A 19,005-nucleotide genomic window follows, 5' to 3' on the forward strand; every position below is an offset into this window, starting at 1 on the left:
GTATGTGCCCATGTCAGTTTATTCAGTCACGGTTCATTAGTGGAATTAAATTGATAGTACCGGCAATGTACCAAGACAAATTAAATAACTGATTGACTCAAATATAAAAGCTTACAGTGGAAGCAAGATCATGCTCCAGTATGAAGCAGAAGAACGCCACCAACAGGTGGATGAAAAATTACTGTCCATTTAAATAAGAGGACTTCTTTATTGAATCTTCCGCAATGTGAATCCTCAGCTCTGGGGCGCCTTCCTTGTTACCGGTAGATGGTTTGCTGCTAAAGATGAGATATGAGTATACCAGTCCTCCCGACATGCTGGAAAAAGATAGAAACAACAAATGTTTAGCTTGGAAAATCTAAAAAACACTAAAATAAATGGCTAATAGCTAAGAAGGGGAAACCGTGACGAGTAATGTGTGTTCAAGACAGTAAGTTTTAGTTCATAACAAAACCATCTGACAACACATGACTCACATGACAAGTAATAAATACATTGATCAAATACTAATATAAATATAGTCAAATTCTTACCAAATGCCAAGACCTAGGAAGTTAGTCCAAGAAAACAGGTAGTCTCCACCCACGAAAATGCCAATATAGGCTACTGCCACATTCTATAGGACGTGAATATTTATGCAAATTAGTAGAAATTAGACAGAGAAAAGGGACAACATAGCTTTCTATCAGTTCTGTTTTCTGTCTGTTACTTATCAGAATGCAGATCTGCATTTACCGTTATTAAAATAATGAATTTGGAGGCTTGGACAACCATTATGGAGACATGCACCATGTATTCGTATTCTTTTCATCGTGCTCTTACCTTTATTGCCCCAACTACTGTGGTTGTTAGTGCTGAGTTGTAATAGCTGCAAAGAACTATGGAATACATCAACACAAACCTGAAAAGAAAAGCAACTGAGTATTAATAAACCGGCTAGACTGAGTCAGAAATACCTGACCGTAATTGAACAGGTTGAACTGAACTGTAGTGACATACCCCATGAAGCAGGACATGAGGAAACAAATAATAAATGTAGCTTCAACCCAGTCCTCGAATGTGACTGCCTGTGGTGCAAAACATAAAACAGGGTCAGACAGGAAAAGCATGAGCAACACCTCAAAAGATCACAGTTACTGCGTGTACCTTGTGTAAATCTCCAGTATAAGCACTCGCCAAGATAGTGGGGATGACAATGATAAGAGCATTGTAAAATAAGACACCGTATTTCCCAAGGCCCTAAACAAAACAAGATGAAGATGGTTACTGCATGTTAACATCTGAACATATTAATAATAATTTATTTTATTTACACATGATACACATTTTAAAACATGTAGCAGAGAGAGTGGAACCAGCTATGTGTATGTTTAGTATAGTATAGTATATGTTAACTGTGAGATGGGATAATCCTGTTGTGTTCAAGATCCTGTTTACTTAAAGGGCGGGTAAACAAAACCAAAGCCAAACCTTCATATTGCTACTACTACACCATGCAAGTTCAATATTTCCCAGCAAATATCAATTCATACGAATATGGCACTGAGACAACAAATGAAACTATCTGTTGTTTGGTAGAAAGCTGCACAGTGATTCATTCTGTGATAAACATGTCTGGTACTCGTACACGTTCAATACAAGATAAAGTAGCTAACCACAAACACAAAGACATCTAGCTGTAGGAAGACGGCACAAACGATCTTGATTTCCACTTAACGTGCAGGAGATGTTACCTCGATGCCCAGTTTCTTCTTGGTGTACACACCGTTGGCAGCAGTGAAGGCATCGTTGAGCAGGATGAACGTATACGCCTCCAAGTCAAAGGCCAGGTCCGAACTAGAGGAAAGAAAAATGACAAAGATGTTTTGTTCAGCAGTTGGTTTAGTTATTATATAAACTGTAATGTATTTACTTTAATAAATCCATACCTCGCAGCAACCAAGGCACCAAGGACCATGGTCACAACGCTGTAGATGAGTCGCTTCGGAAATGTCTTTCTGAAGCAGGAATAGTGAATCATTCAGAAACGAACAGGAAGAGTTGTGACACCTGACACTTCCCTTTTGAGAAATTATTTTCTGTTCTCCTATATCAAACACAATCCAACAGCTTCTTGTTTGCTTCTGCTGATTCATTCATTGTAAATCCTCTTTATGTAATATTGTCAAGTGGCACAAAATGCAACAGTCACTGTCTGTTCTGTCTCGAAGGTCTATCAACAAAATACAAACTTACTTTAATATATATGCTTCCAAAATCATTGTCATCAATATGGTGAATTTCCGTAATACTGTAAACATGGGTAGACTGGAAAAAATGTTTTTGGGAAGACAACATGAATGAGCACGGTGATGAAATGTGAGGATCAGAGAATACTAAATGAGATAATGACCACACGGAGGAAACCTGAGTTTTTTGGTGCTCGCCAGGCCTGTTATATGGTTTCCCACATACAGCAATGGGAGAGGAAAAATCTGCCAAGAAAACAGAGACAAGTTTAGAAAAATACAACCAAGAAAGGCGAATAATCAAATTGGGAAAATGAGAGATGTGTTTACTTTTAAGAGAATACTCCTGTCGAAGTCTTGAAACTGGACTGTTTTGCTCCTTTTGGCGGCGTAGAGGACGACAAGAGTGGTGATCATCTGGAAGAAAGGAAAGGTCAGGGTGTGTGACACACGGCATGGACACCATGAAAGATCCAGGAGTAAGGACAGCTTACCTGGCCGATTCCCAGACACATGAAGGAGGGAAATCTGCACAACCAACACATCAACAGTGAGGAAATGGTACAATCAGAAAGACCAGAGCAGATAAAACAGTCTGTGAGAGGTCAACAGTAACAGGGAGGCCAGACAATCATATCATAACCACTATATGAGGCTGAAAAGAATCAAAGGTCTGATGGTTTTAAAGTAAAGTTTAAAACAGAGAAAGTTGTTTGGTTGATGATGGAAACTCTCACAGTGAGATCAACTCCTTCTCCACAACAGGCCCCGATCTACAAGTGATGATGAGCTCTAGGGCTTTCTCCGTGTGACAGCATGACGAGGAGCATCCTACCTGAAAGTCGTCAGCACGGTTTTATTCACCACCGTGATGAGGAGCGAGCTGCCGGCGTAAAACACGGCGGAGAGGAGCTTGAGCAGCGCGGGCTGATCGACGGGCTCCTGGCAGGTGTTGGCAGACATGGTCACAGAAGATGTCTATAAGTTTAACACGAGCAATTCCTGGTTTGCCGCTGCTGCTTCCTGTCGAGCGAACAGGAAAAGAGACGAGTGGGCGGTGCTCCGACTGACAGGCGGGTCAGTGAAGTAGTCCCCGTGTTTCCGCACGCATGCCTGCAGCTGTGCGCTCACTTAGGAGGAAAACAACACAAGCACAGTGGTGTGCAAACGATTTATTCCAGCTAAAAAGACCTGCTTTACAATGTGCATACATTAAACTTAGTCTTTAAACTACAGTTATTTTATTGTGTACATAAGTTGTGTCTTGCTGCACTATGTTAATGTTTAAAATCTGTCTTTAGTGTTGTGCAAACTACCTTGTGTGTGATCTGATGCGTGCAACTGTTCACTTTAGTTGAGTTTTGGTTAATTATGAAACAGAGTCAGGCTCCTGCAGAGCACAGAGTGAACGAGCCTGCATGTGCATTACACAGCTCCGTGGCCCTGTATGTTTTATGAAATATTTGCTCATATGTTACCCAGAAAGCCTTCATTCATGTCTGTTCGAAGTGAAATAAGAGGAATTAACTGTGCTCCAGCAGGCACAGCAGGTATTTGATCAACTTTCTAATGTTGTGCAGCAGTTATTGTTGATCTCTGTGTACCAAGTATCTATAAATGAATCTGTCCGCTTCAGTCAAAAATCTGCTGAGCGGAAGACAAACTCATGTCGTTTGCTAGAGTCAACAGTCTGACCAGACCTTTCAATATGTTGTCGACAGACCTGCCTGGAAAAAGTGGTGCTGACATGATGTAGAAACAAATATGTTAATAAGAAACACTGACTGTTACAAATCAACCCATATTCAATAATCAGTAGAGAAGTTAATGTGCTGATGGTTGATTATGTGGTTTATCAACACAAAGCTCAGTGACAGTCTATCATCTGAGAAATGTGCTGATATGTAGACAGTATTTTTCCATTGCACACTTTCTGACAGTCAGGATTTGCTTTTAACCACAGCACGCGGATGATTTTGAATGAATTTTGAATTTAAATGTTTGGAGCCAGTTTCCTGGTTGTGTTTTGTTTAGTAAGCAGAATGCGCTGCTGCTTTGCAAGAACAGACAGTGGTTGTTCTGCCACTGAGACTGATGTTGGCAAACCTGCAGTTTATGTTAAATGGACATCACATTTCTCAGCACACTGATTTCCATCTGGACTGTGTGTCAGTGTTTCCACTAGAGGGCGCTATTGCACTAGACTTGTGAAATCCTTCCAGCCACCTTTAAGCACACTTCCTGCTGAGGCTTTACTGTTTGACAGTCTGCTCTCTTACAGTCTCCCCTCTGCATCTGTTTTCGTTTTCATTTCTACATAAACTATAAACAATAGTTCACATTTTTCCACGTTGCCCCTGTAGCAGGATGGAGTGTAGACTAAAACTCTCCTGTCACTTTGAGTTGTGATAAATAAATAAGTGTCCGGGGAATCAGATCAACAACAGACAACAACAGTATAAGATGTCAGAAGGACATGTTTTTGTATGTTACAGTAACTTTTGACGTGGCGTCATCTGATGCCACGTCATTCTTGATTCACTGTCTCTAATTACTCTTCTGCTACTGTCGTGTTTGGATTTGATCTCTGTTCTCTGATAATGAAAGTGTGGCTTACTGGTAAACGGCGTAAGAAGCTGAAATCCCTCTCACATTAAAAAGTTTTTTGCGAGCCGTCACTGCAGAAACCTGCTGTGACACGAGTACACTGACAAGAAAAGGTATTAATCACATTAAAGAGTTTGAGTAAGATGCCAGTCATTTGCTGCAGGTGTTTTTTTTTTTGTTGTTTTTTTTTGTGGTTTTGACAGGATGAGTTTTGCATAACAGCCTGACGCCTGGGGTCTTAGTCTGATCAACAGCTTAATGCTGGCTACTGCCGATAGTAGTGAGTGGAGTGTGGATTTATATTTACCTTGTGTTGATTTTGGCTTGTTATCAACTTATGTTTTACCTGACTTTCACATTTTGTACTTTTGGATTTTGATAAGATGCCATCAAGTCTAAGATCACACTGCCTGTGGACAGAAGGGGAAACATGTTCAAGAGCTTCAGAGTAGAAGAAGTCAGGATGAGTGTACTGTATAACTGGGGTAGTAGCAGGAATTTAAAGGATCATTCCTGAATAAATGGAAAGCATCAAGTGCAGCCTGATGGAGAACATCGGGCTTTAAATGCACTGATCAGCTGGCAGTCCAAAACCAGCTTGTTTATGCCTTGTCCACAATGCCTGGTTCTTTTTAGGTTATTTGTTTATTTATTTTAGGTTATTATGTTATTTTTTGCTGCTTGATATTGGTTTTCTAAAGGCACAATGCAGAGAAAGGTGAATTTTATGATGGAGAAAGAAACAATTATAATATTAATGTAAAGTAAAACAAAAAACAAACAAACACTAATGAGACTACAAAGTCACAATAAAGTTTGGTCCACATTTTAATAGACATACATCCAGGATGTTTTTATGACATTTTCTATAAGTACTCAAAGGTAATGATTCTAAAATTAGAATAATAAAGTTCAATGTCCAATCGTATACATGATGTTTACTTAACTTTAAAGACATCAAACCCTGGTTCACTACATTGCTTTAGAAAACTAAAAACTTTAATTGAATAGTACAATACTTAGATATGGGCCTAAACCAAAAATAAAAAAAAGAATCCAAACACATTCAAATGCTGCTCGTACATGTAGCAGGAGTTTAGATGCTTCTGCTTTTTTCTTTTTTCAAACGATCACTCACTTTGGAAAGAAACCAAATAAATCAGCCAAATATGTGTGAAGAGCAGTAAACCCGTCCAAAAGGTTTTACAGCCTCTGTTTTTATGTAGCGACTTGTCTCTGGGAGATTAGTCATGACAAAGGAGGGTATGGGTTCGGGGTTTTGATCTTCACAGAACAAGACTGAACAAAAACCCCTTCAGTACATTTTAGTACAAGGATTCAATTCCAGGTTAAAGGACTTTAATAATCCTCATGTATAAAAAGTTTCATCAGGAGCTGATAGTTCAATCAATGCTACAACATCTGGATGCACAGAGTCAGAAATCACATTTTACAGAGTTTTGTTTGACAGTGGTTGTAAACATGCATAGATGGAAATATTCACATCATTTACTATTTAAAAATAGTCATGCAATGTTATATAAAAAAGAAAGTTCCCAAGTAAAATGCAAGTACCTCCAGTTAGTCTTTATGCAAATGTACCACTGTAAAATGTTGTGGTACTTATGGAGTAGCTGCTTTTAAAGTTGATGTGGATATTTTGCACAGTCAGTCATTAGAAACAAATAGAAGAGCTTCTGTAGGACACATGCACTTGATACAGCAACTGTGTAAAACACGGTACAGGGACAAATATCATGAGAGCTTTCATTCCACATACGACCAAGTTGAGTTTATTTAAGCCTTGCGCCAGTTTTTTAAGTATGTGTGTTTTAAGTGTTCCAGTACTTTGGGATGAATACAGAGTGGCGTCTTCCTGTTCTTCACGTACACTCTGTGGATCCACAAGAAAAGACAAAGATACTTAAACATACTTTATACAGGTATATCATGTGCAGTTTAAATGTAAACATCCTTTTGACTGAGCAGTTTATTTCATTCCCACAGTGTATGGACATTCTCTACATCAAAAAAAAAAATGAACATGAATTTGAGAAACTGAAGAATCACCACTTACAACAATGCGCTGATGTCACAGGCACCTCTGCTATCCTGCCGATCAATTTTGTAAATTTTCCGCACCAGACCTTTAGGGATGGACGGATTTGTGGTGATGCAGCATTTTCGGATGCGAGCTGCCAGGTGAGATTAAGATGACATGTTGAAAAAAGAAAGGAATAAGGAGAACAGGTTACTGTCAACCAAGTAATTTCAGAGTAAACTGTGTCTGTAAAGAAATACCAGTAATAAACTAGTTGTTTGATATTCACACTTCAACTTAACATTTTTATAACCTCATCAGTAACATTATCATCATCACAAAAATGATTCAAAACAAGTGTTCTCTTGGTTTTGACATGAGTATCGGTGAATCATGATAGCGGGCTCCTTACCTTCGGTAGAGGTGATGGCCAAAGCACACAGGCAGACGATCACAAATACAACTTTCACATCCATGATGGCAGATTAAATGGCAGAGAGGAACCCGTCCTCGCTGTTTAAATATCGGCACACGGTACTGGCACGGAGCACAGACGTGTGCACGCGTGTGCACACACACACATACACACCTTCATGTGAGTCAGCCAGCATCTTTTTTGCATGCAAGCACAAGGTAATAATTATCCCATAGCAGGTTAAAAGTCTTTGTAAAGACAACTGTTACTTTCATTTTCTGGGCCATCCGCTGCTGGATGACTGTGTGGTAAAGGTATGCTCCTCTCAGACAGGCTCCAACAGGTTCAGTGAGCAGCTCTTTTGACAAGATCTGATTGACAGATGGATACTGAGTTCTGTTAAAGCCACACCCAGAGTCACAAAAGACAGGATAGTTAAACAATGAAGGTCAAATGGAAACTTTATTAAGGTCAAATGCAGCTAAAATCAACGCAGGTGGGGTTGGTGAAATGACACATTTTATATTGAAAGTCCTGAGACATATTAACATGTATGATGAGGCTTGTACCGTATGTGTGAAATCCGGTTAGTATCCATGTTCACGCTGCGAAGCCACATGTTACGTTGTTCAATCAGTGCAGAATCTATAGCTCATGTTGTTTGTCTGTTCGGGTGTGGCTTTTTAAACCTCTGTCACATGTGAAATTTGTCTGAGCGTGCACGCCTTGCAATATGATTATTGAAAAAAGCAATTGCAGTGTTGCCTAAGGGAAATTTTCTGGTAGCTCAAATGGAAAAAAACTTATTGCGTGTTTATTTTAAATCTGGGAAAGCTTTGTGCAAGAAATGCCAACCCACAAACAAGAAGAAGAAGTTTTTGTATGTTTGACTTGCTCATTCTTGCCAACCTGCAGCATTTGACAGATTTGACACTCCAACTGGTAAGAAAGCTGCAGAGAGACTGTATCTGTGGAGCATGTTAGATGATTTTAAAGTTAGTCATCAAACTCTGTAAGACGTGTACAGTAAAAGGAATGACATGTTTTAATCTGGAAATCTATGTGTTAGGAACAGAATGACATGGCGAAGAACAGTAAATGTCGGACAAAGCCTATTAGATCTTAAGTTACCCTCTCACCCTTTGCACTCACACCTCTCTGACAAGTTTATAGACAAGTCAGAGCTACTATATATGTTTGTCGCAAATCTTCCCTGTCAAGCGCAATCAGAAGCATCTCTTTATTTTTTCATGCATCACTAAATCCCTAATCCCATTTTAAGCCTTCAACTCACAGTACCTTCACACCTGTCTGAGCCAGTAGAGCTGGTGAAGAAAGTAAAGAAAGAAAGGAAGAATGGAAGAAAGAAAGGTGTTGAGAATGTTACTAGTAGTAGGAGGTACAGTATGTAGTCATAAACAAAGGTAATGGACAAAATACAATGGAATCAGGCTGAAGTGGTAAATGAATGAATGCCCGCAACAAATTTGATGAGCATCTATTTAATAGCTATGTTTATAAAGAAGAAATGACACTGGCTATAATCAACAGGTGTCAGAACAAACAGTGAACCATCCACAGATAGGTCAGAGGAGTCGTCATGATCCCATATGATTCAACATATAATGAAAGTCTTTGATGTTCATAGACATATGTCATTGTCTTAACTAGTTTTCCTGTTAAGGGTCAGGGTGCTAGACAGGATCCTAGTTGTTATATCCACTGAGAGAACATGCAAACTTCCATGGCTGGTGGAGTCGAGCCCCTCCACCTGTGAGGTGACCAACACACTACTGTGCTGCACGGGCAATTTATGTAACATCTGTCAAATGGTTGAGTTAGATATTTAATTAAAATGCATCCTCTTGAAACCACGGATACCTGGGTATTAGTCTAGACCCGAGCAGTGGCTGGCTTTGTTGTAATCAGGTTAAGACTGTAACTTAACAAAGGACAAGAAGAGCTTTATAATGACCCAGACATCCAAATTGTCAGTATGATGTGAAAATTTGTAAAATTTTGCAATTGTACAAATTGCATTAGTGCTGCAACCACAATGTGTCTAGTGACGAACTTTGCCAAGAAAATACACAATACATTACAACAAACTATTTTCTATCCCATGCAGGTATTAAATCCCACAGGTAACTTGTAAAAAACTGGGAGGTCCCACATTTCAGCTGCATCTGAAACTGACAAGCAGCCATCAGTTCTGGCAGAATGTCAACTTTCAATCATCACACACACACAAAGGAATATCGTGATTAGAGTTCACTGTCTTTCATCTACGCAAATCAGACATGTCGATACAAAACGGAGAAAGTTGTGTTCCTGGAGGAGATGAATGAAAAGGTTGCGCAGACTCCAACGCTTCTTGGTCGTCTCCCTTGTTGTTGCTTTTTCCCAATACAGCGTCTGTACTAATGTTAAATTTAGATTGCTGTGAACGGTGGCACCCAAACAAACGCTGCACTCTGGCGAAACACGGCGAAGGAAGTTTCAATAGAAAGTTCAACTGGTTGCGACTGATTAAACCACAATAATTACCATGGATTATTTCTCAGAAGCAGTTATTTCGATTGAGTAACTGTGAATTCCATCCTGTATTACACACACACACACACACACACGCATGCAGGAGGAGGATAAACAAGTTTTGTCACCGTTTAAAAGTTGTAATCATTCTGAGCCTGGGAATAATGACAACAGACGACTGAAGTGAAGTTCGGCAGGGATACGTTCTGTATTATTTCTCCCATTTTCAACATACATTATTTCTACTAAACAAGAAGTAACTGCTCAAGCATTGATCTTTAATCTCCATCTCATTTACAAGGTGTTGAACTGGAGCTGTGAGGTGCTGAATGCACTTTTGTAGAATACAACTTTGTTTACAGTATGTGCATTAATATGTACATTTCTATGACGGGAAACAAACACGAGTCTGTTTTCATATGATTGACCAACCCCAGAATCTGGGTAGAAGAAGCCAATCAGTAAACAAGTTGAAGATGGTTCTCTGTCGATGACCAGAGGTCGTCCGCACAGACACAGAATCAGCACAGCAGTAGGGGTTAAGTGAGAACAGTGTTTGGCTCAGCATTTTATTGGTTTAGGATTTGGATCTCAAGGCTTATAAAGGAACAGGGGTGGTCTTCGTTCACCTCTAGGCCCCGGGGGGGGGGAGGGGGGAGCAGAGGAACCTCCACATATGCAGCATCAGTACTCAGTCTGTCCTCTGGTCGCCACGTGCAGCAGGCGGAGCAGCAACTCTGCGGGTGAGCTCCCTGCGGAGCCGTGGGCCGAATCCGAGACCTCTGTCTCTCCCAGGCAGTCAGAGTCCACGGCACAGCTCTCTGAGAATGAAGACAGAACAGGAGACCTTATTCACACTCTGCCTGTAGACTAGTTCAGGCCGTTTAGCTCCAGTAAACATGAGAACATCAGACAACAGACACCATCAGACCAGGCGTTACCTGAGTTACAGCAGAGCCCTGAAATAGCGCAGCGTCCTCCGTCAGAGCCACAGGGTCTCACTCCCGCCTGGCAGGGAGTGAGGAGGTAGTTCTCCTCGGCACAGTGAGCTGTTTCTGGGGAGCCGAGCAGGCAGCCGAGGCCATCACCGCAGCAGATGCTGGGGCCAAAGCATCGGCCCCTGTCTCCGGGACCACAAGGCATGCACTGCAGAATTAGACAGAGCTAAGCATTAATCAGATGTTTATAATTAAAGACACTTTCAGTGTTCCACAATGTGTTTGTGTAGATTTTCCTGCGTGTGTTTATTTTATTTGTCAAAAACTGTGAGAATGAAATGATTGTGTTTCTTTCTTTCAAGTAGCAAAAGTTGAATACGCACACAGGCGTTTAAATATAACTATGTTTTAACTATATTTTAGTTTTATATTGTTTTATTTTTATTTTTTAAAGAAAATACCCCTAACACACCTTATGTTTTTCAATCCATCTTTGTTCTTTACTGCTATAATTTACTTATCTGAACCCACACTATTTAACCACTTAATATTAAATTTGATCTCATACGTTTTTTTACATTCATAGTTAGTTCTTAGAGTCTCCGTCATTTCACATGTTGAAAATAATCTATTTTTTATTATCATTTTACATGGATAAGTACTTATTTGTTATTAGAATTGGTTCAGATTGACTAAGACAACTGGAGATATTTCAATCCAAGAGTTTTAAAGTAACAAAAAGTCTGTGAAAGTTGAGGATGACATAGCACAGTAAGTAGAAAGGATACTGGTCCTCACCTGCCTGATCCCTGTCTCCGGCAGCGCTCGTTTTCCTCCTCGGGGGCAGTTCTGGATGTAGCAGGCGGAGGAGAGGGCGATTAGTCCCAGGACGCACAGGGGGGACAAGGAGTGAGGCATCGCTGCTGGGTTTGGATGAGCGCCGCGCACCTGTATGTCCTCCACCTGGGTGGACTCAGCCTATGACCGATGTCCCGGTCGACTGCTCACTTATAAGCGGATGGACATGATCTGACAAAGCGACTGACACTCGTATCTGACGTCAGCGTGGCGTCCAGATGCAGGCGCGCACCGAAGGACAGCAGCGTGCGTGCGCGCGTCGTGAGCGCGAGAGGTCGCAGCAGCTGTGACTGTGCATCGAATTTGTGCCATCTAACAAATGTATACACACACACACACACACACACACACACACACACACACACACACACACACACACACAAAGACAGCAGAAGATGGGGTTTCTGTATTCAGGACTGCGCCCTCACACTTATTGGAAATAACTTTTGGGAATAATTTGAGCGTGGAAAGCAGGAGGCTGAGAGTTACACATGACATGACACAAACACTTCATCTGAGCCTGTGGACAACTAATTAAATGTAATAAGTACATGTCACGATGATCACCCGCAGACAGACACAAAATAGGGAGATTTTCCACTTTTGTTATGTGTTAAAAAAAAACTAAACTTTTATTCTCATGAGACAAATTAAATCAGTGACGTGACTCAAAACGACTAATAAGCACAAAACGATTAGCATTTCAAATAAACAAAAAAATGTGCTGTTTATTATTCTGTCCATTGTCTGGTCTCATGCTTTGGTTTGGATCTCAACTATTACCTGATGCTGATTAACAGGGAAACGGTAAATAGCAAAACTGAGCATCAGAGATCAGCAGGTTGAAGTGTGAGGGAGTTCTTTAATTAGTATCACATCATTCAAACCTGGTGTGAACCTTAAGGAAATACAACATTTAGTGACTTTTTCTTCTAAGAAGTAGAAGTAATGAGTGATAGGTGAAATAAAAATGGACATTTTGGACATTTACAGTGGACTAACTTAACCAAGCAGGTGTCTGAAGTTAATCTGTTCATTTGACTGGTGGAAGCATGTCATTTTGACCCCCCCGCCCCCACACACTTGTGGCTCTAACACATCTGCTCATGTTTTCTTTTTAAACATGCAGAACAAATGATTCCAGTCTTTTCTCCCACAGAGCGGATACAGGATCACGACCTTGGTTAAGCTTAGTGTTGTCACGGAAACCAACATTTCAATTTATGTCGTTTGTGACTGTGAAGCCAACAAATGCTGCCTTTCTAACTCGGTCCTGTTTAACCCCTTTGTGCACGCAATAACATGCTCATAAAGGGTAATTAGGATGAAGTGTTAAACAGCAGAAGATGAATACGTGGGCAAGGACGCTCTGGAGATGTTGTAGCTTCTGCTAGAAAAAAAAAACACTTATTTTCAAGACAATGCACGTGTTGAACACTTCATGGGAACTCTTATATATATTTATACATCCAAAACATATGGAAAAGTAGTAGTATATAAAGAGTCTCAAGAGTTCTGAGTTACATTTTCTGGTTGTATTGACCTTCCGAAGGCAACTAAACCTACGGCAGACTGTGACAGGCAAGATAAACTGTTGAAGGAAAGAGCGGAAGGGCCTCAGACGAGGACAGGGCTAACATGACATCTCAGTGATTCTTTCATCTTTTTCTTCACGTATCTTCAGCACATCTATACTTCCAGGCTCTGCATAAAGGCTACAGCACCAAGGTTGCGACTACACTTAAGAGCTCAATGAAAGGACGAAAACAGGGAGGGGGTGGAAGAGAACACAATATGATTTTCTTTTCTTTTCTTTTTTTTTTTATCCATTGGTTGAAATACGAGTTTTGAAAACGGTGTTTGCTTTACAGTGATGTAGTTTCTTTGGCAATGGACATTTATTGAAAACAAAAGCCTGTGTTTTTTATAGCCATTATTATGATTTATGAACTTCAACAGAAACAGCATCACATCATGTGTCCTAAAAAAAAAGAAAAAAATAAATATAATTCACTGATGAAAAACTTAGAATGCATATAAAATAATAAATAATACAGTAATCTTACAAAATAATACACCAAATGAGAGATGAATCACTTAATGGAAATGTCTTAAATGGGGTAATTTCTTAGAAACAATTGACCTTTTCAACAGTTGTTATATAATCAACAACCCTTAGAGACACAGTGCATTATAAGCAATCTGTGAAACTTTGCTCTATATAAAAGGGTTTAGAGCTAAAGCAAGTAAACAATCTATAAATAAACACTGAAAACAGCATGACCATTACAGTAAAAGTAACTCCACATCTGAAGTACATTCCTGTCTTCACCTTGAGAACATCCTGCTTGTTTCCCGAGGCTCTGAATGTGTAGACTTGCCTTTTTTAAGACTCGAATCAGTAATGCACACGTATGACGTCAGTGCGCGCGGTAGGGCTGTGGCAGGCGGGACACAAGATTTGATTGGTCGTAGATGTAGTGACAGAGTTTCGTGGTTGTGGTTCCCTCTGCAGGCAGGCATGGCAGAGCAAGTGACCGCAGGTTAGACGGTAGATGGATGATGCAGATGTAGAGTAAACAGAAACTGAACAGGAACAAGCAGAGCATGTCTTCTCACCTGCAAAGCATAAGTGAGCGGATAAATCAATGCATTAATAAGCATGAATAAGCATAATAAGCAACCAGACATCAGACAAACTGATGATTTTGAATACTTGTACACTCATATTTTTCAATGCACTTCAGAAGTTCTTTTGTTAAGTGTTAATTCTAAGTCTTAGGTTTACTAACCCAGCGTCTTGTTTGCTGGTCCATAGTCAGGAGTAAGCCCTCTGTGCTGAGACAATCTTGAGGTGAATGAGGGTCGGCCCTGCAGGGCAGTGAAGAGGGCCTCATCCAGGCTGGCTGACAGACGCTGTTCGTGAGAGCTGCAGCTAGCAACTTCAGAAAGAGGGTGTAGCAAACATTAAGACAGGCAAAACATAAACATAAAACATAACAATGCTATATACAGAATGTTTATTAGGATCTTACTCCTACAAAATCTGCTCACCTGCATCATTTCTTGGTCTTTTTGCTTGAGGTAGTGGTTGCTTCTCAGCTGTCGACTCTTCAGCTGAGTGATTGGAAACTCCACTTAGATCTTGCTTTCTCCTTTTGTCTCCCTTTAATTCATCCTCTGTAGTAACAGGCTGGCAGCTAGAGGTGTTATTCCCATTATCTGATGAGTTTCCTGATTCAGTCTCTTGCATCTGCGTAGTCCTGAATGAGTTTATTTTGCCATATTTAATATCAGCATTTGCTTCTACCTTGGAGGCTATAAGTCTTGAGGCCTGTGGATTCTCTCCCTTCCCCTGTCTCCCCAACATCCCGTCCCTCCTCACCACACCCTTCTGCAAGACAAAGTGGTCAATACGAGATTTCAATTGGGGATTAGGAAGAGGCTGGGAGGTTGAAGTGAACGGCACGCCAGTGAAGGGGTCATTTGGGGCTCGACCCCATGTGGCTTCCCTCTTCTGGTATTCCTCCAGAGTGGTGCTATCCACTGACACACCACTGGGCAGCAGCATAGGTAACGTCATTATTTCCTGGGTTATTGGGTCAAGGAACTCTTGTGGGATGGAAAGACTGCTGGAGTCAGACAAAAAAATAATAATAGCAGATAATAATCAATGCTGTAAGAAAATCTGTATGTTTTATTATTATATTTTGCTAACAACACAAAGATTAAATGGAAAGAGTGCTTCATAAATAAAAATATACCTTGGTGGTGTGGCTGTTTGTGGTGGTTGTTTGGTTTTTCTGACAGAGGAGTCAAACAACACAGGTTGTAGCAGCTGTCTTTCATTGGCCTCGTGAACTCTTTTAATTCTCTCCACTTCTTCTGCAGGACAGCAGCGGGCAGGCTGTCCCCACACTGCCAAAGCCTTGAGCCCCAGAGCAGATGCTGCACCACCACATGGTATATTCACTCGAAGTTGTGTCACAGCACCAACTGAGAGTAGACCCCGACTCCACAGCTCTTCTTGTCGACAGTTTGCTGGTTGTGGAGGAGGTTGGGATAGAAACGGGGGACGAGGACTAAAACTGGAACGCGTGAAACAGATCTGCGTTTCCTCCCTAAGTTCACAACGACCTACAAGTTTAAACTCTGGCTCAGGATTAGAGGAGTCAGTGTTTGACTCACACTTTGTAACACAGCCTCTTTTTTGAGGCTCACGTGCAGTCACGTCACCCCACTGTTGGGCCTGAAGACTCCACCGCTGACCATTGCTTTGGTGAGATTTACTGTCATGTGCCTGTTGTTTTTCTGCGCTCTGTTCATTCTGATCATTTACATGCACCAGCTTTCGGTCTCTTTGCTGAACAGGTTTGTGTCCACGGGCAAAATTCTGAGAGGGACGTGGATCAGAACTGGTGCTGATCTCCAGTCTTTTGCAAGCCTGTCCTCGGTCCATACCCCAGGGAAACAGTTCCACATCCACCCTGCACAGCTCCACCTCGAAGCCAAACTTCAGTGTTACCTGAGAGGAGTAGAAGTAAAAAATAAAGAATATAGTTAGAATTAGCTCAGTTTGTAATCTGAATATGGACGTAGCGTGTTTTCTTCTTACAATAAATTTAATATAGGTAAATATTTTCAAAACAGCAATGCCACACATTTTGTAGTAAGAGACTGAAAGTAGGCAGCTATATGAAAAGGGATAATTGGGAACTTAGATTTTCCTTAGATACAAAGAGCACCATCTTTAGTATAGTATAGTATATTGCAAGTATAAGGAAATCTAAACATGATGGAAAGTCCATGACACAAGAGAACATTATTATTTGCTACTGTAATATACAGTATAGTGGCTCATTGTCAGATAGGCTGACATATGGCATGCACATTTTACTAAATTCACTTTTTATTCAAATGGAAGAAGTCCTTTGACCTGTTCATGTGTGATGCTACAGGTAACTACATGTATCTCTCAAAGTAACAGATCTAACACTAAAAATATGGTAAATCAACGTTCAGCTGACACTTCTTCTCATTTAACACGTGGTAAAAATGTAAATGTCTATACGAAGTACAGCAGAGTCATCTTACCTGTACAGGTGGACGTAGGAAGTACTCCAGCTTGAAGCCCCGCCTTCGAAGAACAGGGTCAGCTGACAAGAGGTTTGTGACGTCATAGCCATCCGCACACAGCTGCATTCGATAAACAAATCAAACTGATATGTAAAACTTAAAAACTGGAGCATGTATTTGTCTAGATAGATTTCTTTCGGTGTAACAAATAACAGACTTAACGTATCTGTCGAATTAACTTAGCCTACTACAAAGATGCTCATTTTGTACCGTCTCAACAGAAATGTAGCTCAGCTTATTCAAGTCAAATATATAAACCAATATTATATGGTAAAGAAAACTGTGTAACTTGGAAGGTCAGCGGCTACTGGGGTAGCATAAAAAGGGAGTAAGAAAATATAACAGAAAAACTCTTGAACGTACAAAATAACAGCTTTCAACATAGATAGGTAGAAAATACAGACAGGCATCAATAAAAAGAACATAGCAAGGCCACTTGTGATTCAGTCTCCCACACACTACTTTGTCCCTCTGCATATTTATTTTCACATCTTTGTCCTCCACCTCCAACCTGTACTACTTCGTATTTATGCACACCACTTCTTCTTGTTCATCTCGTCACATATTGAACGCCTATTGTTTAACTTCTTAAAGGAGAAAAATAGGCAGAACAGTGCAGCTACAAGGGGTTTAGCTCGTGAGTAGTTCCTAACACTAGCCAAGCTGCGTGTCGCAGCCAATTTATAAAAAAATAATCAGCACTATAGACCAGAACAGGAAAGCATTGTACACAATAAATAAAAAATAAAGTTGAGAAAGATACGGTTACGTGTTGGGTCAATGAAATGTGTCGGACCTTGTTGCAGTGAACTGTTGTATAAAAGTGTGGCAGACAGAGATTCATAACCATGTTCTCCAACCTGCAAAGACACAAACAGGCTTTAGAGCTACACAATTGAATTTTCATTTTGAGGTAAAGATTTATTAAATGTTAATAATATGGACTGTTGTTAAATGTGAATGTGTGGTTGCCTCAAATTAAAGGTAACAACTTACTACACCTCAAGGGAATGACTGACACTAATCTTAGGTAAAGATTTAAAAGGAATTATGAAAATGAAGGACTGTTTCGCTCTAAAGACGTCATAGTGGAAATTTCTGTGCATTATTTTCTTCTGTGCTGTCAAATGTAATTGTTTCCAGAGTGCAAACCCTTAAAAACACCTATGGTCAGCATATAGGTCAAGGAAATGGTCAACTGTTCAACGCCGGCTCACATTGATACACAACACTTTCCAGCATTATTTGAGGATAATCACACTTATGTTGTGTTTACACCTATTGGTTCACAAGACCTTTGACCTCATAGGAAAATGACCTTCACAGACTCATCTGTCTTTAACAAATATCAATAGTGACTAAGAGATGAACGTAAGCTCATTCAGTATTTCAAGCCATACAGTAAATTAAAAAAAAAGATTAGTAATTTCACTAATGCTTGCCATTGATAGATTACAATATAAATTAATATATACTGTAAGAGAGAGATGAGTTATTCATAGTATTACTAAATAAAATGAACATAAAAATAAACAAATTAACCATTCATCGTGTGGGGTCACAAAGACTAGTGCTCAAGTTTTGTTGTTTGATCTAATAACTAATCAATAAAACAAATACAATTAAAACAATTTAGATAAAAAAAAAAATTTCAGAAATGCATCAAAGTAAAATCTCATACATTCATATTTACTAAAAGAGAGCAATTGTCTGTTTGGATCCCTGGAAATGGATCAAGTTAATCATTTTTGATAATTGGTTAACAACACTTCACCTATGTTACTAAATTGGTGAAGCTGTTTCCTTAATTTGATTGTGTTGTGTGTCAGCCAAGTTAATTTTGAAATGAATTTATCAAGCTAACATTGCTTACTGCTGCCTAAGTTAACACTCGTTTCATGAAACGAACTGACTGGAATATTCATTTTACAGAAAACTAGTTTCAGTTCAGTTTCAGTTATTGATGAAAACGCATCCTTTCTATTAAGTCCATCTTGTTAGCTAGCTACCTGCTGTAAATGAATACAAGTGTATTGAAGGTGCTATAGTTAGCTACTCATACAACGCTTTGCTTCACTTCTTAACGATGAAGCAGAGTGACAGTGTTAACACTACCATGGTAAACTAAAACAGGTGATAAATCTTACTTTACTTTACTTGGTCGCTGACGCACTCGTTTTACCTTCTTTATCTCCTGTGACCAACTTAGAAGGTGGCTAACAGTTATAGCCACTAGCTAGCATAGCC

General features: G+C 40.0%; 4 protein-coding genes across 15 annotated transcripts; all 4 read right to left on the reverse strand.

Annotated features, from left to right (window-relative positions):
• Window position 1: 1 nt before the first annotated feature.
• On the reverse strand, window positions 2-3,266 carry slc35d2 (solute carrier family 35 member D2). The gene is made up of 12 exons (XM_026343503.1): window positions 3,064-3,266; window positions 2,723-2,756; window positions 2,559-2,645; window positions 2,407-2,474; window positions 2,236-2,307; window positions 1,929-1,997; window positions 1,734-1,836; window positions 1,147-1,239; window positions 1,000-1,067; window positions 823-901; window positions 534-616; window positions 2-317 (listed from the first exon to the last, which is right to left on the reverse strand). Exons 1-12 carry the CDS (start codon window positions 3,189-3,191, stop codon window positions 179-181), a joined length of 1,023 nt encoding a protein of 340 aa, XP_026199288.1. The 5' UTR covers window positions 3,192-3,266; the 3' UTR covers window positions 2-178.
• A 2,379-nt stretch (window positions 3,267-5,645) lies between these two features.
• ccl27a (chemokine (C-C motif) ligand 27a) lies at window positions 5,646-7,412 on the reverse strand. Its single transcript, XM_033326136.1, has 3 exons — window positions 7,289-7,412; window positions 6,913-7,030; window positions 5,646-6,729 (listed from the first exon to the last, which is right to left on the reverse strand). The coding sequence occupies exons 1-3, from the start codon at window positions 7,350-7,352 to the stop codon at window positions 6,633-6,635; spliced, it is 279 nt and encodes a 92-aa protein (XP_033182027.1). The 5' UTR covers window positions 7,353-7,412; the 3' UTR covers window positions 5,646-6,632.
• An 831-nt stretch (window positions 7,413-8,243) lies between these two features.
• Window positions 8,244-11,856, reverse strand: avp (arginine vasopressin). The gene is made up of 3 exons (XM_026343822.1): window positions 11,563-11,856; window positions 10,768-10,972; window positions 8,244-10,647 (listed from the first exon to the last, which is right to left on the reverse strand). The coding sequence occupies exons 1-3, from the start codon at window positions 11,680-11,682 to the stop codon at window positions 10,511-10,513; spliced, it is 462 nt and encodes a 153-aa protein (XP_026199607.1). The 5' UTR covers window positions 11,683-11,856; the 3' UTR covers window positions 8,244-10,510.
• A 1,825-nt stretch (window positions 11,857-13,681) lies between these two features.
• ubox5 (U-box domain containing 5) lies at window positions 13,682-19,005 on the reverse strand. Of its 12 annotated transcripts, none has more exons than XM_026343813.1 (7): window positions 18,911-19,005; window positions 17,528-17,618; window positions 16,717-16,818; window positions 15,387-16,147; window positions 14,677-15,254; window positions 14,415-14,564; window positions 13,688-14,241 (listed from the first exon to the last, which is right to left on the reverse strand). In XM_026343813.1, the coding sequence occupies exons 2-7, from the start codon at window positions 17,606-17,608 to the stop codon at window positions 14,021-14,023; spliced, it is 1,893 nt and encodes a 630-aa protein (XP_026199598.1). In that variant the 5' UTR covers window positions 17,609-17,618; window positions 18,911-19,005; the 3' UTR covers window positions 13,688-14,020. The 12 variants fall into 12 exon arrangements, with proteins under 12 accessions (XP_026199595.1, XP_026199597.1, XP_026199598.1 ...); XM_026343814.1 differs by having other exon boundaries at window positions 18,906-19,005; XM_026343815.1 differs by having other exon boundaries at window positions 18,941-19,002.

Source organism: Anabas testudineus, chromosome 9, assembly GCF_900324465.2.
Source record: "Anabas testudineus chromosome 9, fAnaTes1.2, whole genome shotgun sequence".
Classification (NCBI taxonomy): Eukaryota; Metazoa; Chordata; class Actinopteri; order Anabantiformes; family Anabantidae; genus Anabas; species Anabas testudineus.